Source organism: Coregonus clupeaformis, chromosome 19 (genome assembly GCF_020615455.1).
Source record: "Coregonus clupeaformis isolate EN_2021a chromosome 19, ASM2061545v1, whole genome shotgun sequence".
Taxonomy (NCBI): domain Eukaryota; kingdom Metazoa; phylum Chordata; class Actinopteri; order Salmoniformes; family Salmonidae; genus Coregonus; species Coregonus clupeaformis.
In genome coordinates this window covers 9,546,556-9,566,353 of record NC_059210.1, presented here as the reverse complement: position 1 = coordinate 9,566,353, position 19,798 = coordinate 9,546,556, and the positions used below count along the sequence as shown (strand labels likewise).

Here is a 19,798-nt window from a genome sequence, read left to right as displayed (position 1 = left end):
ACATTTTCAATACGCACAAAAAGCTTATTTACCTCAAATTTGATTCTCAAATTTGTTTACATCCCTGTTAGTAGAGCATTTCTATTTTGCCAAGATAATCCATTCACCTGACAGGTGTGGCATATCAAGAAGCTGATTAAACAGCATGATTATTACACAGGTGCACCTTGTGCTCGGGACAGTAAAAAGCCACTCTAAAATGTGCAGTTTTGTCACACAACACAATGCCACAGATGTCTGAAGTTTTGAGGGAGCATGCAATTGGCATGCTGACTGCAGGAATTTCCACCAGAGCTGTTACCAGATAAATGAATGTTCATTTCTCTACCATAAGCCTCCTCCAACATCGTTTTAAAGAATTTGTCAGTACGTCCAACCGGCCTCACAACTGCAGACCACGTGTAACCACGCCAGCCCAGGACCTCCACACCCGTCTTCTTTACCTGGGGATCGTCTGAGACCAGCCACCCGGAGAGCTGATGGAACAGGAGTATTTCTGTCTGTAATAAAGCCCTTTTGTGAGGAAAAACTCATTCTGATTGGCTGGGCCTGGCTCCCAAGTGGGTGGGCCTATGCCCTCCCAGGCCCACCCATGGCTTTGCTCCTGCCCAGTCATGTGAAATCCATAGATTAGGGCCTAGTGAATTTATTTAAATTGACTGATTTCCTTATATGAACTGTAACTCAGTAAAATCGTTGAAATTGTTGCATGTTGTGTTTATATTTTTGTTCTGTATACATACAGTGGGGAAAAAAATTATTTATTCAGCTGCCAATTGTGCAAGTTCTCCCACTTAAAAAGATGAGAGAGGCCTGTATTTTCATCATAGGTACACGTCAACTATGACAGACAAAATGAGAATATTGTAGGATTTTTTATGAATTTATTTGCAAATTATGGTGGAAAATAAGTATTTGGTCAATAACAAAAGTTTCTCAATACTTTCTTATATACCCTTTGTTGGCAATGACACAGGTCAAACGTTTTCTGTAAGTCTTCACAAGGTTTTCACACACTGTTGCTGGTATTTTGGCCCATTCCTCCATGCAGATCTCCTCTAGAGCAGTGATGTTTTGGGGCTGTCGCTGGGCAACACGGACTTTCAACTCCCCTCCAAAGATTTTCTATGGGGTTGAGATCTGGAGACTGGCTAGGCCACTCCAGGACCTTGAAATGCTTCTTACGAAGCCACTCCTTCGTTGCCCGGGCGGTGTGTTTGGGATCATTGTCATGCTGAAAGACCCAGCCACGTTTCATCTTCAATGCCCTTGCTGATGGAAGGAGGTTTTCACTCAAAATCTCACGATACATGGCCCCATTCATTCTTTCCTTTACATGGATCAGTCGTCCTGGTCCCTTTGCAGAAAAACAGCCCCAAAGCATGATGTTTCCACCCCCATGCTTCACAGTAGGTATGGTGTTCTTTGGATGCAACTCAGCATTCTTTGTCCTCCAAACACGACGAGTTGAGTTTTTACCAAAAAGTTCTATTTTGGTTTCATCTGACCATATGACATTCTCCCAATCCTCTTCTGGATCATCCAAATGCACTCTAGCAAACTTCAGACGGGCCTGGACATGTACTGGCTTAAGCAGGGGGACACGTCTGGCACTGCAGGATTTGAGTCCCTGGCGGCGTAGTGTGTTACTGATGGTAGGCTTTGTTACTTTGGTCCCAGCTCTCTGCAGGTCATTCACTAGGTCCCCCCGTGTGGTTCTGGGATTTTTGCTCACCGTTCTTGTGATCATTTTGACCCCATGGGGTGAGATCTTGCGTGGAGCCCCAGATCGAGGGAGATTATCAGTGGTCTTGTATGTCTTCCATTTCCTAATAATTGCTCCCACAGTTGATTTCTTCAAACCAAGCTGCTTACCTATTGCAGATTCAGTCTTCCCAGCCTGGTGCGGGTCTACAATTTTGTTTCTGGTGTCCTTTGACAGCTCTTTGGTCTTGGCCATAGTGGAGTTTGGAGTGTGACTGTTTGAGGTTGTGGACAGGTGTCTTTTATACTGATAACAAGTTCAAACAGGTGCCATTAATACAGGTAACGAGTGGAGGACAGAGGAGCCTCTTAAAGAAGAAGTTACAGGTCTGTGAGAGCCAGAAATCTTGCTTGTTTGTAGGTGACCAAATATTTATTTTCCACCATAATTTGCAAATAAATTCATTAAAAATCCTACAATGTGATTTTCTGGATTTTTTCCCCCACAATTTGTCTGTCATAGTTGACGTGTACCTATGATGAAAATTACAGGCCTCTCTCATCTTTTTAAGTGGGTGAACTTGCACAATTGGTGGCTGACTAAATACTTTTTTCCCCCACTGTATATTTAAAGAGGCACTATGCAGAAATCGCTCCGCCATTTCCTGGTTGCTAAAATTGGAATAGTTCGCAAAAACTAAACTTAAGAACGGGCAGCATAGAAATAGAGCACGTAGAACATATCTATCGCTTCTTAGACTTGCTTTATATGAGAATGACAGATCTATAACACACATTTCTATGTGAATTTGGTCGGGTCGCCCAAAAAGTGACATATTGTAGCTTTGACTTATAGCGGACTTGATAGCGGACTTGATGTTGTGTATCCCTGGAAATAATCAGAATTAATATAAACATTACTGTTTTGAAATCATAGCTTCTCATAAAAAGAAGTGGTCTCTTGGCACATCTTACCCCAGGTATGGGGTAAATTGAGCACATGGACAGGGTAGGTTGAGCTGCCTTGGGGTAAGTGGGTGATGGTGCTGGTGGGTCAAAGTTTAATTCATGGAATAGGGGTGTGGTATAGTCAATTGTATATCTTAAATGTATGCTTACATTTCTTGACTAGTTTTCTGGGACAGGGATGTTGTTTCGTTGTGCCAATTCGTAGGCAAGTTCTCTGCATTTGAGGCTACTAAGCCCATGAAACCGTTCCACAAGATTATTGATATGTTTAGCAAGCTACTTTGGTTTAGATACAAGCATAATGAAACCTCAAACACAATGAATTAATTTGACTTTGTGAAAAACAATTTTCTGGATCTAACTTGCTTACCACTTTTTCCATGTAGTTTCTTCAGACTTGTCAATGATGGTCACATGATTAATGTTGTTTATGGTTTCCTAGAAACAAGGGGTGGCTCAATAAACCCTTTGGCTCAACTTTCCTCACTCTCCCCTATAATAATATTCATATTTCCACTTCTCAAATAAAATATTTGAATGTAATAAACCTAGTAACCTACATTTCTATTCCTTGTACTACAAATATTTAGTTAATGCCTTATTCTACATCGAATATTGTTGCTTTGGTTTTATCAGAGAGAGGAGGGGGGATGCTGGCACACTCACCACCCCATGTTGTTGCTGTGGGAACAGACTTGTCAATGATGTGAATGTTCTTGTTTAACTCAGGTGTGTGCGTGTCTTTTCTTGTTAACTCAGGTGTGTACGTGTCCAAGTACTCGGACTGCCTGGACTTAAACCGCTGGTACCACGGGAAGTCTGGATATATCGCCATCATCAGGCTCACCAAGGTATTTACAAAGCAGCAGAGCCATAGGGGTGCCGACTAGAGGAAGTACAGCTACGACCGGAAGTTACTTTTTGTAGCAGGTTAGGAGAGCATTTTAACCCGTTACCCTTTTCCTAACATTATCCTAAGTCTCCTAACCTGCCACGTTAATTCTCCTAACCTACTGCGTAAATTCTCCTAACCTGCTACGAAAAAGCCACTTCCGGTCGATGGTGTACTCCCTCTAGTCAGAACCGGCCACAGGGGCATAACGTTGTGTAACCTCACAGTTGGGTAACCTCCTTTCTCTCAAAGGTTTCTGCCTCCTGGCCACTGTGCTTCTGCTTCTGTTTGCGGTCTAGGCCGGGTTCCTGTAAAGCAATTTGGGACGACAGCTGATTAATATATTTGGGGACGACTGCTTTATAAATACATTTGATTGATTAGTTGAAAGGGCTTGCAATTGAATTCTCTCTCTTTTTGTGGGGTTCTACAGGGCAGGGTCAGAGAGGTGACAGAGAACTACACAGTAAACTACACCTCTCCCTCTAATGGGTTTGACTGTCATGTATCAGAACATCTCAGTGCTGTGTCAGCCAACACCAGCTCCTTCCTGGCCTTCGAGAGAACACAGGTGAGATTCCGCCCCTCCTTTCACCACCATCCCTCTATCCTCCATCCCTCCTTCTCACACGGTGTGTTCTGTTGCCTTCAATTGTCAAATATGCACTCAGTGTGTCAAAGTAATAAAACTAACAAATGTATTTAGTAAGCTACCTCTAACGGGAAAAAAATATATAATGTATTATTAATCTTTTTGCCGCAGGTATTTAGCAAAGTTGATCAAATACACCTGCAGATACAGTAGTGATAAATACAACACAACACAATACAGTACAATACAATACAGTACAATACAATACAGTACAATACAGTACAATAGCAAAGCTGAAGAGATTTGTGTTGGTCTTTCAGTACTACATGTATGAGCTGCCTGTTGGCGGGGAAGTCCAGCCTCCCAGCCATGTTTGCCCATTCGCTATCGTGGCTTTCTCCTATTGGGATACCAAGACACCCGCATCAGAGGAGCAGGAGAAAAGGTAAACTTCCCTCTTTCCCCTCATGGGGTTTGTAACAAACAACATTATGCTCAATAGAAAATATTAGGTGAAAAGGAACTAAAGTGTTATTGTTATGATTAATCCCCCCCAAAATTGTCTCCGTCTTTTTAGTGAGGAAGAAAAACCAGGTGAGCAATGAACTGATGGCTACTTATCAATGTGTCTATGTCTAGTGTGTTATCGATATGAATTAGACCTGTTGTATTGTAACACTGGTTATGGTAATCATAATGGTAATGGAATACGATTACAGTCTTTCACTACTACCCGTGGAGGGGCCAACTCCAAATCAGCTCCCAGATCTACCATGTGGGTCTGAAGTCCAGCACAGGACCCCTGATCCCAGCTAAACTGTAAGTCCAATGCTACCCTGTGAAGGTAGCACGGTCTCTCCCGATGCTATGTCTTAAAATTATATTCTATATCTCTCCAATTGACTTGATGTGTGTCGTGTTCAGTAGGGCACACCATAGAAAAACATTAGGCAACGGAAAAACAAAAAACACGTTTCAGTAACTCCCCGCTTTATTCCGTTTTCTTTCATGTGGTAACAAAACCTGAAAATGTCACATGAATTATACTTCCTTCCTTTTTTTTGATTGCAGTCCAACAATGATGGCAGTTGACAGAGCAATTCAAATGTCAGATCTGAGGCAGAAATTACCGAAGGGTATATTTGAAACCTGCTTCTCCGGTGAAGGTACACTCATGTTCATGTTTAAAATGTAAATGTACTAAAAAGGGGTTTCATTTTTAGGTGTTGCTCATCTTAATAAAGATGGAACTGTTTATTTATTCATCTTTGACAACACATTTTATTGCGTGTGTATGGCTCAGTGGTAGAGCATGGCGCTTGCAAAGCCAGGATTATGGGTTTGATTCACGGGGCCACCCATATGTTAAATGTATGTATGCATGCATGACTGTAAGTCACTTTGGATAAAAGTGTCTTGTTAAATGGCATATTATTATATTATCTTTATTCTTTACCATGGAATGCTGAATGTCTAATGATCACAATTTTTTTCCTGTATTTTGTCTTTTCTTGCAATAAACTTAACACACTAGGAGTGCTTTATTGTATTGAATTGTACTGTTTTTCAGTGTCTCTGGAAGGAATGGGTTGCAGTCTCTATGAGCTAGTGCCCAGTGAGGCTGAGGACGCCTCTCTCTCTCTGGTCACACGGGAGCTCAAGGAGAAAGACCTGGTGAGCCTTCGTTGTTTTTAAAGTCGGCTCACAGACTCTTGGAAGAACGGAATGCAGTTCATTGTTGCCTTGTCAGACTTTGATTTAAATAAATAAAAATGGTTTTTTACTAACAGGCCCTCACAATACAACTGAATGATCGTGGTTTTCTGATACTCTTACATTCATCTCACTTCCTCACATATGAAGGTAAGACAGAACCTGTATACACAACATACTGTATTTAGATATATTATAGATAGAAGCTAAATATCTAACATTACATTATAATGGTATATTTCCAGATGCTGGGTCCAAGAAGCCAGAGGTATTGCAGGGGATGTTTGTGTTTCCGGACTCCAGAGCTATACATAGAGGTATTAAGGCCCTTGTATACAGTAGTGATTTTATCTAATCTTTTGTAATGTATCCTTATGTAATGATTTATTTTTATTTTTTACCACAGACACCAAGGTCTGCTGCAAGAAGCCCTTCCTCTCACCAGAGTGCCTCCAGGTGGTGCCGGCACTGAACTACGCAGAGACCGAGGTGGAAAAGTGCCTCCCTTCACAGAGCGGGGAGCTACGTGGTTTACTAGAGCAGCATATCCAGAGCTACGTTTCCCTCATCCACCCTGGGCTTACCATCAGTCCATCCAGGGAGGCCAGCATCTTCCCAGATCAGTTTGATGTTCCCGATGCCCTCAAATACCTCTACTCTGCCCCCAAGTGGACTGAGATGGGATGGAAACGTCTCAAATCTTATTTCCACCAGCCGGGCTCCTTTGAGCTCTCGGTGTCCAGGGCCACGGAGCTTCTGGTGGCAGGGCGAGAGGAGCGAGGAGACGAGCCGGATGATGACGTCTACTACTGTCTGTCATCTCCAGAGGGGCCCCCCATGAGTCCTGCTAGTCTGGGTGGCCCAGAGGAGCAGCAGTCAGGGGGAGCGTCCCCAGGAGACACAGCTGACACAGCAGCAGACTTTAGTAAAGCACCTGCAGTGTCTACGGAGGCCTTTGAGAAACCTGGTAAGACTATGGAAGACAGTAATGCGCCGGACAAAGGAGCAGACGAAGGGAAGAACTTGCAAGAAAGTTTGCCCTCTGATCTTACCAAGCCTGTAATCCCTGCAGAGGACTTTGGGAAACCTGGCTTGAACAAGGCAGACAGTAATGCACCAGGGACAACTTTGCTTCCAAAGGAGGTGCAGGAGGAGGTGCAGAAGGAGCTCCCCTCTGATCTTTCTCAGCCTGCTGTGTCAGCAGATGACACTGGGAAGACCAAGGCCGACTGTAATGCACCAGGGGCAGGAACAGAGGGTGAAGGGACAAGTTTGAACCCAGAGGAGGTCCAAGTTGAAGTACAAGAGAAGGTGCCTTCTGATCTTTCACAGCCTGCAGTCTCTGCAGAGGACTTGAGGAAAGCTGACCTGGCAGCGTTGGGCAAGGCAGACTGTGACGCACCAGAGGTAGGAGTAGCGAATGAAGAGACGAACTTGCACCCGAAGGAGGTGCAAAAAGACATGCCCTCTGGTGTTTCACAGTCTCCAGTCTCTGCAGAGGTCTTGAGGAAACCTGGTCCAGCCCTAACAACCAAGCCCAACAGTAACACACCAGAGGCAGGAGTAGAGGAGAATGTGAGAACTTTGCCTCAGAAGGAGGGGCAAGAGGAGTTTCCCTCTGATCTTTCCCAGCTTGCAGTGTCAGCAAAGGCTTTTGGGATAGCAAGTATGAGAGTGATGACAAAGGCCACAGAGGTGACAGGGGGTTCAACCTCACCTGCATCAGGTGACCTCCCAACATTGTTAGTCATCACTGCCACTGAAGGAACTGCAACTGTTTTACCTCACAATGAGAACCTTGACTTGATCAACACAGAGTCCACCACAAATAACTCCTCCAGTGCTCTAAATGCGGAACGTGGCAAGGCCAATCAGCCTTCAAAACCCCCAGAGGTCAGTAATTTCCCTATATCTGATTGGAGGAAACGGCCAAGGAAACGTCATAGATTTAGCGGATTGGGTAAAAGGGTCTTGAGGTCTACGGTGGCTGACTTTGAAGAGAAAGAAAAAGAGGATAAGGAAAGGATGGATGTAACCCAAGATCACCCATTGAAAATGCCAAGAGAACTGATGAATTTGATCCAAGATCCCCCATTGAAAAAGAAGGAAAGGATGGATGTAACCCAAGTTCACCCATTGAAAATGCCAAGAGAACTGATTAATTTGATCCAAGATCCCCCATTGAAAAATAAGGAAAGGATGGATGTAACCCAAGTTCACCCATTGAAAATGCAGAGGGAACTGATCAATTTAATCCAAGATCCCCCATTGAAAATGAAAAGCAAGGATTTAATCCACTATCACCCATTGAGAAATAAAGAAAGTATGGATTTGATTGATGACGACCATCCATTGAAAAAGAAGACAGAACGGTGGGACTTGAAGGCAATCATCTCCGAATGTGGTAGAATTTTTGTCCCTCACGGTTCAGAAGTTATCGCCAAGGATATAGATTCTTTGAAAGTTAAGGGGAAAGTGTTAGATCACAAACAATGTGCTGACGAGATGATGGTTGAAGCTTGTATCAAAGTCCCCCAACCCATAGAAACAGGAGATGGACCTAGCCTAGAGTTGAACAAGTCAGACAAGAGCAAAGATTTGCCCATAGGGATGTTAGACAGTAAAGACAGTCTGCCAGAGGTCAAAATGGCTGATCTAGGCAAGATGGCCTCTCGGAATCCCTCAGAACTGGTCCCGAACAAAGACACGGATTCTCCTTCCTCAGGAAAACACAAAAAGAAGCGTCAATATGTCGCAATATCCCTCAGTCAACTAAAGACAGTTCTTTCAAGAGGGGGAAAGAGGAAGAAACCCATCAATCCTGTTTCAGAAGATCAAACATCACCCTTGAAGAAGAAAAGCAAGGCTGATACTGGCATGGATGAAACGGAAACATTTAATTTGAGTAACATCAACAAAGCTAGCCCGGACAGAACCACAGGTGCTGTTGAAGTTGCAAAGGAACAGACATTTGGCCTAGACCAAAAGTTTGCACTAGCATTGGGCTTGACTCCTACGGAGTTGCATAATAATGCACACAAATCTCCAGAAAAAAGTGATATTCCATTAAAGGAAGATATTCAGAGCAGACTGGGCCTGGTCCCACCTCAAGCCACATCTGGCCAAACGTCTGAGGCTTTGCCCAGCTCACCTTCAACAACAATCCCCCTGACAGGTCAGATGAGACCATTCAAAAAGAAACACATGCTCGCAGACTCCATGAGGAAAAAATGTAAGTTTATTTTGGGAAGTCATATGGTCATAAACCAAATGCTAAATTAGATAGCAATGTTCTTCATCTTTGAGTTGTGATTGCAGTTAATATATGTGCTGAAATGTTGAAATATGCTGAAATAATCCAGTTGTCTTGAATTCCTGATGATTCTGTTTCTATATTTCCTTTTTCATCTGAACTGCAAAGCGGCATTCTGAAGTAATGTGCTAATAGCCTCTTGCTGACCTGGTCCCAGATCAGTTTGTGCCATCTGGCCAACTCCTATGGTCATTGTAACGCACGTGGCAAGACAGCACAAACAGATCTGGGACCTCTTGCCGCCTCCTCTGCCTCGTCTTGCTGTGTGTTGTTTGCCCCCCTATTGCTGCGGTCCCCCAGTTGAACATAAAGTTACATTTATTACAGATCATATTTAAATTAGGTTCAGTTGGTTGGCAATGATATTTCTTACCATTGCAAGAAATAAACATTATCAGCTTAAAAAAAAAAATATATATATATATAAATTAATCAGTTTCAAAGATCATCTTTACTAATCCATTTGCATGCAGGGGACTGCTTTACAGCTACTTAGGTATTAATCATCACCATGCGCTACTTTGTGTTTTTGTTTTCATGCCGTTCCTTCTGTCTCTTTTGTCTTTTCTTTTGTTTCTACAGGGTGGTTGCACTATCAAACACCAGCTTCTTTAGAAAGTGAGAAAGTAGCTATATCCTCCCAACTACTGACACTTGACCCGGATGTCAGGCGTGTTGACCCGGATGTCAGGCGTGTTGACCCGGATGTCAGGCGTGTTGACCCGGATGTCAGGCGTGTTGTCAGTAGGGGTAGGCCCCGCAAAGGTGCCAGTGCTGCATCATACACACCTGCAGATTCTCTGACCCTATTGGCCGATTTGGCCCTCAGTACCAGTAATGACAAAGTACTGGAACAACAGTCAAAAGACCCAAAGGCTCTTGAGAAACAAGATGGCCGCCCAAGTTTGGTGATAAGTGACAACAGTGTCAAAGATGGTGTCTCTCCTCATGAGCCAGATGGTGAGCCAGAGTTTGTCCTTCATGCTCTGCTGAAGCACCCTTCTGCTGCTAGGCTTAAACTCCCCTCTCAGTCTCCGTCACCCAAGGGGCTGGTGGTGGGGAGTGGGGAGCGGGTTGTGTTAGTCTCACAAGAGCATTCATACTCACTACCACCATCCTCTCTACTATTGGGTTTGTCAGGTTCAAGCCTTGAAGTCCCCATTTCGGAGGGACTTCAGCAGCATCGCAAGGATATCTCTGCTGACGGAACTCAAGCACTACGGGCCTACCTGTGTCAGCAGCAGGACCAGAACAGGAAGGAACCTGGATTGACTCCGGAATCCCTGAGCAAAGGAATCGGATGCAGGCAGAAGTTCCATCGCTTCCGGCGGTTCATTGAAAAAGATGGCTCAGTTCAAGTGACAAGGCTGTGGATGGAAAACTATGACTTTAGTTCAGACAGCAAGTTTACCAACGACCCTAAGGATAAAACAGTTACTAGAGCGCTACATGGGTATGTACTTACAATCACTAACTTCAATACTAATGTCTTCAGTTTGATTAGTTATGCATCTAGTAGGTAGAAGAAAGGATAAGTGAAGAGTTTGCTAGAGACCAAAAGCTGAGACTATATTACTCACAATTGTTTGACTAGAATTGCTAAGTATGTCCCTTCTCTTCATCCCTCTGCACTCCCTCTCTGTACAGCCCATGGGATTTTGACATTAAGGACACAAAGGAACAGGTTCAGCTCATTATCCACATGTGGATAGGTCTTTTCTACAGCAGGTCCACTGCTAGGTTCTGCCGGGCAGACTCAAGTCTAACATGTTTGGAAGAAAAGGATTCTACAGAAGTGGCTCATGGAATGGTACCAGCCCAGGTTCCACCTGAGACCAAGACAAGTTCCCCTGCTTATATAGCCCTCTCCAGGATACCAGAACCTACAGTTCTGGACCTTAGTAACATGGGTAAAAAAGAAACACAACCTTTAAGCCTGGAACCTGAGGTATTGGACCTTTCAATGAAAACAACCTCAACTGTTCTAGACTCTCTAGACACAGAGTCTAAGCAGAGAATAGAGTTAAACAATCCTCCAGTATACCTACCAGCAACTGGCCTGCACAAGGAAACCATCTCTTTTCCAAAACGAAGTACAGGTGTTGAGTTAAAGGTTGGAAAACAAATATATTATATATTTAAAGCACAGATGTTTTCAACTGAATCTTTTGTAGACATTATATATATATATATTTTTTTTGCAATGATTAATTGTTTATCTTGCCGTTCTGTTTCTCTACAGGTTTACAGAGACTGTGTGGAACTGGATGATGATGATGATGATGATGATGAAGACTATGAAACCAACAACCATGAGAATGACAGCAAGGGTACCCTCCAAAATGGTGTGTCCCCTTACAGAACAACTTTGGAAAGTGATGGATCGTACATACTTTTGTGTGAACAGACAGCAAGTGTGTACATTCATCAAGAAAAGGTCCTGGAGACTCAAAGAATTGCTGAGGTTTTGGATGGCAAAGACAAAAAGGAGGAGGTGACGGGAGATGGAGAACAAAACGCAGCAGGTCTTAAAACCATGGGCTCTAAAGATGTCAATAAGGTACAACAACTGAAAGATAACGATTTGGTCAAAACGATGCCATACACAGAAGTGCAGATGGATGGTGATGCTGCCAATATGGCTGACACAGTTGAGCGTAACGCAAATGAACCCAGAGATGGGGCGCACGTTGCCATCTGTGATGGTAGTGAGTCAAAAGCAGAGATGCGCAAAGTAGATCACAACGTCAAGGATTCTGTTGAAGCCGCAAAACCAGAAGCAGTGCATGTTGGGAAAGATACCACAAACAAGGAAATCGCTAAAGCACAAACTGCTGTGCATGTTGGGAAGGATTTCACTGATAACGATAAGGCACTCAAAGCAGTGTACAGTGAAAATGTTCCCAGAGACGATGGAAACACCAAAGACCAGGTGCAAACTGCAATGCAGGATGGGAATGATACCAGAGATGAGGCCCTACCAGCTGTGAATTGTGGAGAAGATTCAGGAGATAAAGCTCGAGCTGTGGTGTGTGATGGGAACACGTCTGTGGCTGAGGCACCACCAGAGATATCACATACTGAAAATTATTCCCAAAAAGCAACACTGACAGTGGTGCATGGTGGAAATGATCCAAGAGCTACGACACTACCTGTGAAATGTAATGGCAAGCTGTACATAGATGAAGAACCCACTGTAGTGCATGATATAAATGGTTTCACAGATGAGGCACTACCAATGGAGCAGGGTGGGGATGTTTCTGTTGGCACTACCAGAGAACTGCCAGAGATGCACAGGGAGATTAAATGTAAAGATGAGCTACTGCCCACGCAAGTATTTCCAGTATGCGATGGGAACATACCTTTTGTAGGCGAGTTTGACACACTCATTCAGTCCAATAATGTTTTAGGAGAGGCTAAACGTAAAATAAATGAGGCTGATGTCAATGTAGAAACTAAAGATCAGGAAAAAGAGTCAATGCAGGGTCAAAGTTCAACAACATTCCCGCCAGGGTCCCAACATTCTCAAGACGAGACATCAGAAATACTGACAGGCCAGGTAGAAATACCACCGATTCCCAGAGAAGACATTGCACACACAGAGGTTCTACATTCAATAGGTGAGGCATCAGAGATAGAGCGAGGTCAGGTAGAAATGCCATTTATTGGAGTAGAGAAGGATAGCAAGGATATCACACACACAGAGGTGCATGATACTCACCCAAGTCAGAACGAGACACTGATCACAGTCTGTGATAGGGCTAATGTGTTATCAGGTGAAATGCTAACAAAATTAGTTCCAAAGGGAACGGAATCTGTCAGTAGATGCCCAACCCCTACTGTGGATGAGGTGCTGGATGGTTACACCCCCATTCCTGACATCTGCAGTGGCTCCTTGGCCATCTGCGATGCCTATGGGGACAGCAAACGCCTCAGCACTGGGGAAGGTCACAGCAGATGCCCAACTCCTACAGAAGACGAGACACCTTTCGTTCCAGGATTTTCTTATGACCACAACACACCAAAGACTGTTTTGCTGCCCAATGTGACAGACACCAACACTCCCAACCTCGATAGTGGTCTTGCGCTCATTGAAAATGAAAAGGCTCATCATGAACCACATGAACCAAGTCTATACAAAGCTAGGGCTGCTACTAGGTTGCACGAGCTGCGTAAATCCAGCAACAATAACAAACCAAATAATCTGGAAGCCATTGATAATCAGTTCTCTCAAGTATTGGCTGATCCCCGCAAGAAGCCAATCGCCACTAGCACACCTCTCAACACTCCCTCAACTTCTTTCAAGGAAAGAAGCAATTACGATCCATATTCAAATGTGCGACTTACCGCTGTTGAACCAGACCTGTATGCTCATTCACGCTCTTACTCGTCTCCCATCAACCAATGCTCCTTAACAGAGAAAGCCGCCTTCTCTGTGCCATCAATCCACCCTGAAGTTCTATCCAATGAAACGACAGAAATAACGTTAACTGGGGACTTTAGTGAAATCGCTTTAGAAAGAGAGACTTGCTTGAGTCCTGCCTCAAGTGAGCTCATCCTACAGTCCACCTGTCGGAGTATTCCAGTGGCCAGTGGACCTACAGCAGCTTCTCAGAACCTTTCAGTGCACAGTTTTACTCAGCCCCAGCCACAGAGCCAGCAACCTGCCATGGCTGTGAATCTATGGAAGAGTGAGGACAGCAGAGGACAGTACAACTGGGAAGAAGGACAAACAGATATTGACCCTATGTCTTCAGATGTTCTAGAAAGCAAACAAACCGATACCCCTGTCTGCTCAAACACTAATGCTCACCCTTATAACACACTGTATGCCACAGAGATGAGACAGATTGCAATTTTGCAAGATTATGAGGATGTTGTGGCAGATGATGTTGTGGGTGAAAACGAGGCGCCTTCTGTAGATCAAGACAACATTGAATCCAGTTTAGAGACCAATTGGATATCAGATGACCAACATTTAAGAAGTAAATCCCGGTTGAATAAAACAAAACTTGACTTCATCAACTCTTTACGCCAGTCTCAGGAATGGGAGAAAAGTGAATTTGATGAGGTTTTGGACTTCAGCAAGCAAGGCACTTCCTCGTCGGTCACCTTCCAGTCTGGAGAATCAGACAAAAGACTTTGCCGTATGGAAAAGAACCAACAGGAGTGGTTAAAGTATTGTAGGGCTAAGAGGAGTGGCAGCCAGATGGATATGACCGAGGAAGAAGACACCTCAGTGGCAAAGCCAAGCTTAGTTACCATTTTGGATCACAAAGGAAACAGAATCACCTATGAAAACTATCCCGTTTTGAAAACTACAGCAAGCATGCACACACGGACAGTTCCTGACTCTAACAGACGGGGCTCGAGCAGTTTTCTGGAGTTCTCGAAGAGGTGGGATGGTACACATAACGCTGATGAATCTGATCTCACTCAGTCATCTATGGATCTGGAGACCCTCATCTTCTCAGAGAAAATGAACCAGATTCTAAAACGTAAAAGGAAGAGTAGCAGCAGCAGGTACAACCGATCGAGACACCGCAGGTCAAACGTAGAAGAAAGAGCTTCCACCTGTAGCCCGGCTGTGACAGTGCGCTTCTCCAGTCTGCAGGAGGATCAGGACGGCTCTGAGGAGCACTGGGAGGCGATACCGTCACTTTCAGGGCAAAATATCAGAGTGGAGATGCCCGAAAGGATGGCTATGCCTGAAGAAACAGATAAAGAACATCAGCATCTTAAGAAACTCTCCTATACAAAGGGCAGTGAGATGACGCATGTAAAAGTTTCAGATCTGGTTGTGGATAGTTTCAAGGCATACAATGCTATGATGACTGAGGTCTGCGCAGGCAGAAAGTACCCATCCAGAACTGAGAGACTCAAGAGGGAAGAAGCAAAGAGAAACAGTTCGCCAAAGTCTCGACCCCCAGGCAAAGACAAAGACTTCAGTGGGCAGATGAAGGAGGACATGTATGACAGCCTGCATGATAATCTGAACTCTGTTGTGAGGCAGTCATGTAAGAACAAGTTCAGGTTCTACATACTGGTGACATCATCTGACCCATTCTTCAGAGAGACAAAGGTAAGATGAACGTAGTAAACATGTTAGCCTGGTCCTGGATCAGTTTGTGCCGTCTTGCCAACTCAACTCAACATAGGCTATGCAGCGCAAACAGATCTGGGACCAGTCTATGAAAACCATTAGTACAACAATGAAAGCCAAACTTCATTCTTCCGCCATGTTTAAAAACAAGCATTCTATTTTTGTAGGAGCTGTTAGAAGCAGAGGGCCACATTGCGGTAGAACAGTCTCAATTCTGCCTTGGAAAGGATAGTCCATCGTGCCCTCTACACATCATCTTAAGGAACGAAGATATTGCTGAACACATTTGTGAGGTAAGACTGTCATACCATTGTAGACTTATAAAAGTATCCCAAACTCCCGGATAACCAATCCAGGTTCGAAATCCAGCCTTTTGAGTCAGTATACGTTGTCATTTGGAGATTTCTGTTTTACCCTCAGGTCCCTCACTTGCTTGAGTTGAAGAAGTCTCAGAATGTGTTGTTTGCTGGTATCGACCGTCCTGATGACATCGTGAACCTGACCCACCAAGAACTCTTCAGCAAAGGCGGTTTTGTGGTGTTTGAGGGAGCAGCTCTGGACACACTGAGTCTCAGTATGGACACTTCACGATTTGCAAGAGACCATATATAGAAGTGCATTGTCTACTTTTCATTATGTTTTCACAATGGTCAATCTCTACAAGCAACTATGATGTCCCTAGCCTGGTCCCAGATCAGTTTGTGTTATCTTGCCAACTCCTATGGCTGATGTTTGGCATGAAAACAGATCTGGGGCCAGGCTATGATGTCCCCTCCCAACATTGCATGGATGTGCGAGTCGCTGAGTAACTCTCTCGCTCTCTCTCAGGTAACATTAAGAAAATGTCTGGTTTCCTGGAGGGGCTGAGTAAAAAGGGGAAGTGGAAATGGCTCTTGCACTACAGAGACAGCCGGAAGCTGAAAGAGAACGCACGGTAAGCTTATTCTTGCACTTGTACAAACTGCTCTGATGCTGCTGATGGTCATTAGTAGCCTACCAAACTTGCTAACTGCCTGGTACTCAGCAGTCTATTCTCCCGCTAATCACTCTGACATCAATGCAAATGTCATCGAAAATCAAATCAAACACTTCATGAGATCCCATGAGCTCATGTTGTGCAACAATTCTATAGGCTATGCAATTGCGTGAGAAAACAAGAGTTTTGATGGCCTCTTATAAAGAGGAGGATCCCATCAGCTTTCTATAGGCAAGGCCTACTACACTGCTCAAAAAAATTAAGGGAACACTAAAATAACACATCCTAGATCTGAATGAATGAAATAATCTTATTAAATACTTTTTTCTTTACATAGTTGAATGTGCTGACAACAAAATCACACAATAATTATCAATGGAAATCAAATTTATCAACCCATGGAGGTCTGGATTTGGAGTCACCCTCAAAATTAAAGTGGAAAACCACACTACAGGCTGATCCAACTTTGATGTAATGTCCTTAAAACAAGTCAAAATGAGGCTCAGTAGTGTGTGTGGCCTCCATGTGCCTGTATGACCTCCCTACAACGCCTGGGCATGCTCCTGATGAGGTGGCGGATGGTCTCCTGAGGGATCTCCTCCCAGACCTGGACTAAAGCATCCGCCAACTCCTGGACAGTCTGTGGTGCAACGTGGCGTTGGTGGATGGAGCGAGACATGATGTCCCAGATGTGCTCAATTGGATTCAGGTCTGGGGAACGGGCGGGCCTGTCCATAGCATCAATGCCTTCCTCTTGCAGGAACTGCTGACACACTCCAGCCACATGAGGTCTAGCATTGTCTTGCATTAGGAGGAACCCAGGGCCAACCGCCCCAGCATATGGTCTCACAAGGGGTCTGAGGATCTCATCTCGGTACCTAATGGCAGTCAGGCTACCTCTGGCGAGCACATGGAGGGCTGTGCGGCCCCCCAAAGAAATGCCACCCCACACCATGACTGACCCACCGCCAAACCGGTCATGCTGGAGGATGTTGCAGGCAGCAGAACGTTCTCCACGGCGTCTCCAGACTCTGTCACGTCTGTCACGTGCTCAGTGTGAACCTGCTTTCATCTGTGAAGGGCACAGGGCGCCAGTGGCGAATTTGCCAATCTTGGTGTTCTCTGGGAAATGCCAAACGTCCTGCAGGGTGTTGGGCTGTAAGCACAATCCCCACCTGTGGACGTCGGGCCCTCATACCACCCTCATCGAGTCTGTTTCTGACCGTTTGAGCAGACACATGCACATTTGTGGCCTGCTGGAGGTCATTTTGCAGGGCTCTGGCAGTGCTCCTCCTTGCACAAAGGCGGAGGTAGCAGTCCTGCTGCTGGGTTGTTGCCCTCCTACGGCCTCCTCCACGTCTCCTGATGTACTGGCCTGTCTCCTGGTAGCGCCTCCATGCTCTGGACACTACGCTGACAGACACAGCAAACCTTCTTGCCACAGCTCGCATTGATGTGCCATCCTGGATGAGCTGCACTACCTGAGCCACTTGTGTGGGTTGTAGAAAAGTAAAATGTGGACAGTTCTTCTAACATCTTCAATATGCACCTAGGAATTCGATAAGAAGATGTCTGTCTTCACTTGTAGCCTACTTAGGAGCTGCAATAGATGCCTGTGAGAAAAACCCGATCACGTGACGGGCATTGGCTAATAAGAATTGAGATATCTGAGAGCCATGTGAGTGAGAGGTGCTTCAGAACACACAGCCGGGGAGAAGGGAATTGTAATTATTATATTCAGCCCAAGGGCACAACGGCCGCTGGCCGCAAAAGGCATGGATTCTTTTAGGGGGCATTACGGCCACACTAGGGGGATGCCGCCGGGAAATTCGAGGCATTATCAAGTGCTTGTCAAATTGTGAATGAGAGACTGATGAAGTGTGTACAGTCTGCGCAAATAACTAAGAAGAGCTCATGCCTTTCATGTGACTTTTTTCAAATCATCCTTAGAATGTATTAAAAATCTAAACATATAGCCCAAAGTTTGTATCACAACTAAAGTTGCATAAATAACTCTAAATTAAGCATATAGGAGGACCTGTTTTATTTGTTAACCGCTCAACACAGAATAACCGCATGTGCGCACTGCCTCAAATCGTTTGGAGAAAATATCCTTTCTATTTATTCAGCTTTGTTCAATTGTATTCTTCATACTATAAAATAATGCAGCGGAATTCTAAGCAATTCTTGTCTGCTATATGAACTAGTGTAGCCCACAGCCATATGGCATAGCCAGATCAGGGCCTAACATAAGGACAACTCAGAGTATGCTATTCTGTTCTTCTGAAATAGACTACATTTTCTTCATATCATGTTTCTTTAGACCTGTCTAAAATAAATAATGGATTTTGTTGTGATGGTGTAGGCTATATTACATGGATTTATTATACTTTTTTTAAATGTAGATGTTCCAAAGGTCTGCACCAGTGGCTTGTAGGCTATGCATGGAAGCCAGGAGATGCTACATGTGTTTATGTTAATTAACGGTCAATTACCGTGAGACCGGCAGTTATTTGCTTGACAATCACGGCTGACAAAATGTAATGACCTCCACAGCCCTAGTGATGACTTGATATTTTAGAGAATTATGTAAATGCCACAGATGTCGGCTCAAGCAGAAATCCCCATTAAAAGTCGATTGCAGTGCACAGATCATCAAAGACACTGCATTTCATTGAATCTCTGCCAAAGTAAATATTTCTATTTTAAGGGAACTAATAATCCCGTAAAGATCCTAACTAACCATTAGAATTGTTCATTACACTTTTTATTATTCTGTTTGCAAAATTGTATTGTTTTACTTTAAAGTGTGTTGCGATTTTAAATGGACTTTAAAATTAAGTTTTATTTTATTTGGATTTGATACAGGTCTAGGGGCAGGTAGTCAAAGACTCTGTACAAGATTCAAATCAAATGCAGAGTCTTTGACTACCTGCCCTAGACCTGTATCAAATCCAAATAAAATCAAACTTAATTTTAAAGTCCATTTAAAATCGCAACACACTTTAAAGTAAAACAATACAATTTTGCAAACAGAATAATAAAAAGTGTAATGAACAATTCTAATGGTTAGTTAGGATCTTTAAGGGATCATTAGTTCCCTTGAAATATAAAATGGACTTTGTCCAAGATTCAAATCAAATGCAAAGTAAACTTTATATTTCAAGGGAACTAATGATCCCGTAAAGATCCTAACTGCTCGTTCCTCCCTCTACAGATCTAGTGCTGAAGCACAGGGCAAAAAAATCTTCATGGACATCTGCCAGGAGGCTGGAATGGTGGAGGTCTTACCCTACCACGAATGTGACGTCATTTCAAGGGAACGACCCAACTATCTCCACTGTCTAGTTCGCCTGCAGGTCCAGAATGTATCGGCTCGTCTACCTGTATTTATAACTGGTGAGATATCAGAATTTCCTATACAGCATTCGTTAAGATTACGTATGTAGCTAATAAATATACTGAACAAAAATATAAAAACGCAACATGCAACAATTTCAAAGATTTTACTGAGTCACAGTTCATATATGAAAATC

At 43.9% G+C, this 19,798-nt stretch overlaps 1 protein-coding gene across 4 annotated transcripts in view; it reads left to right on the top strand.

The window, feature by feature from the left end:
- LOC121531610 overlaps positions 1-19,798 on the top strand; it is a 29,021-nt gene that overhangs the window by 7,375 nt on the left and 1,848 nt on the right. For 2 of the 4 annotated variants that reach the window (XM_041836916.2, XM_041836915.2), the window contains exons 5-21: positions 3,433-3,524; positions 3,999-4,136; positions 4,478-4,602; positions 4,735-4,751; positions 4,877-4,976; positions 5,229-5,323; positions 5,728-5,831; positions 5,948-6,020; positions 6,116-6,187; positions 6,277-9,102; positions 9,766-10,636; positions 10,831-11,296; positions 11,426-15,265; positions 15,454-15,579; positions 15,707-15,860; positions 16,115-16,220; positions 19,480-19,661. In XM_041836916.2, the coding sequence (XP_041692850.2) occupies positions 3,433-3,524; positions 3,999-4,136; positions 4,478-4,602; positions 4,735-4,751; positions 4,877-4,976; positions 5,229-5,323; positions 5,728-5,831; positions 5,948-6,020; positions 6,116-6,187; positions 6,277-9,102; positions 9,766-10,636; positions 10,831-11,296; positions 11,426-15,265; positions 15,454-15,579; positions 15,707-15,860; positions 16,115-16,220; positions 19,480-19,661 (9,387 nt within the window). The remainder of the gene's footprint in view (positions 1-3,432; positions 3,525-3,998; positions 4,137-4,477; positions 4,603-4,734; positions 4,752-4,876; positions 4,977-5,228; positions 5,324-5,727; positions 5,832-5,947; positions 6,021-6,115; positions 6,188-6,276; positions 9,103-9,765; positions 10,637-10,830; positions 11,297-11,425; positions 15,266-15,453; positions 15,580-15,706; positions 15,861-16,114; positions 16,221-19,479; positions 19,662-19,798) is intronic. The other 2 variants (XM_041836917.2, XM_041836919.2) reach the window with 2 other exon arrangements.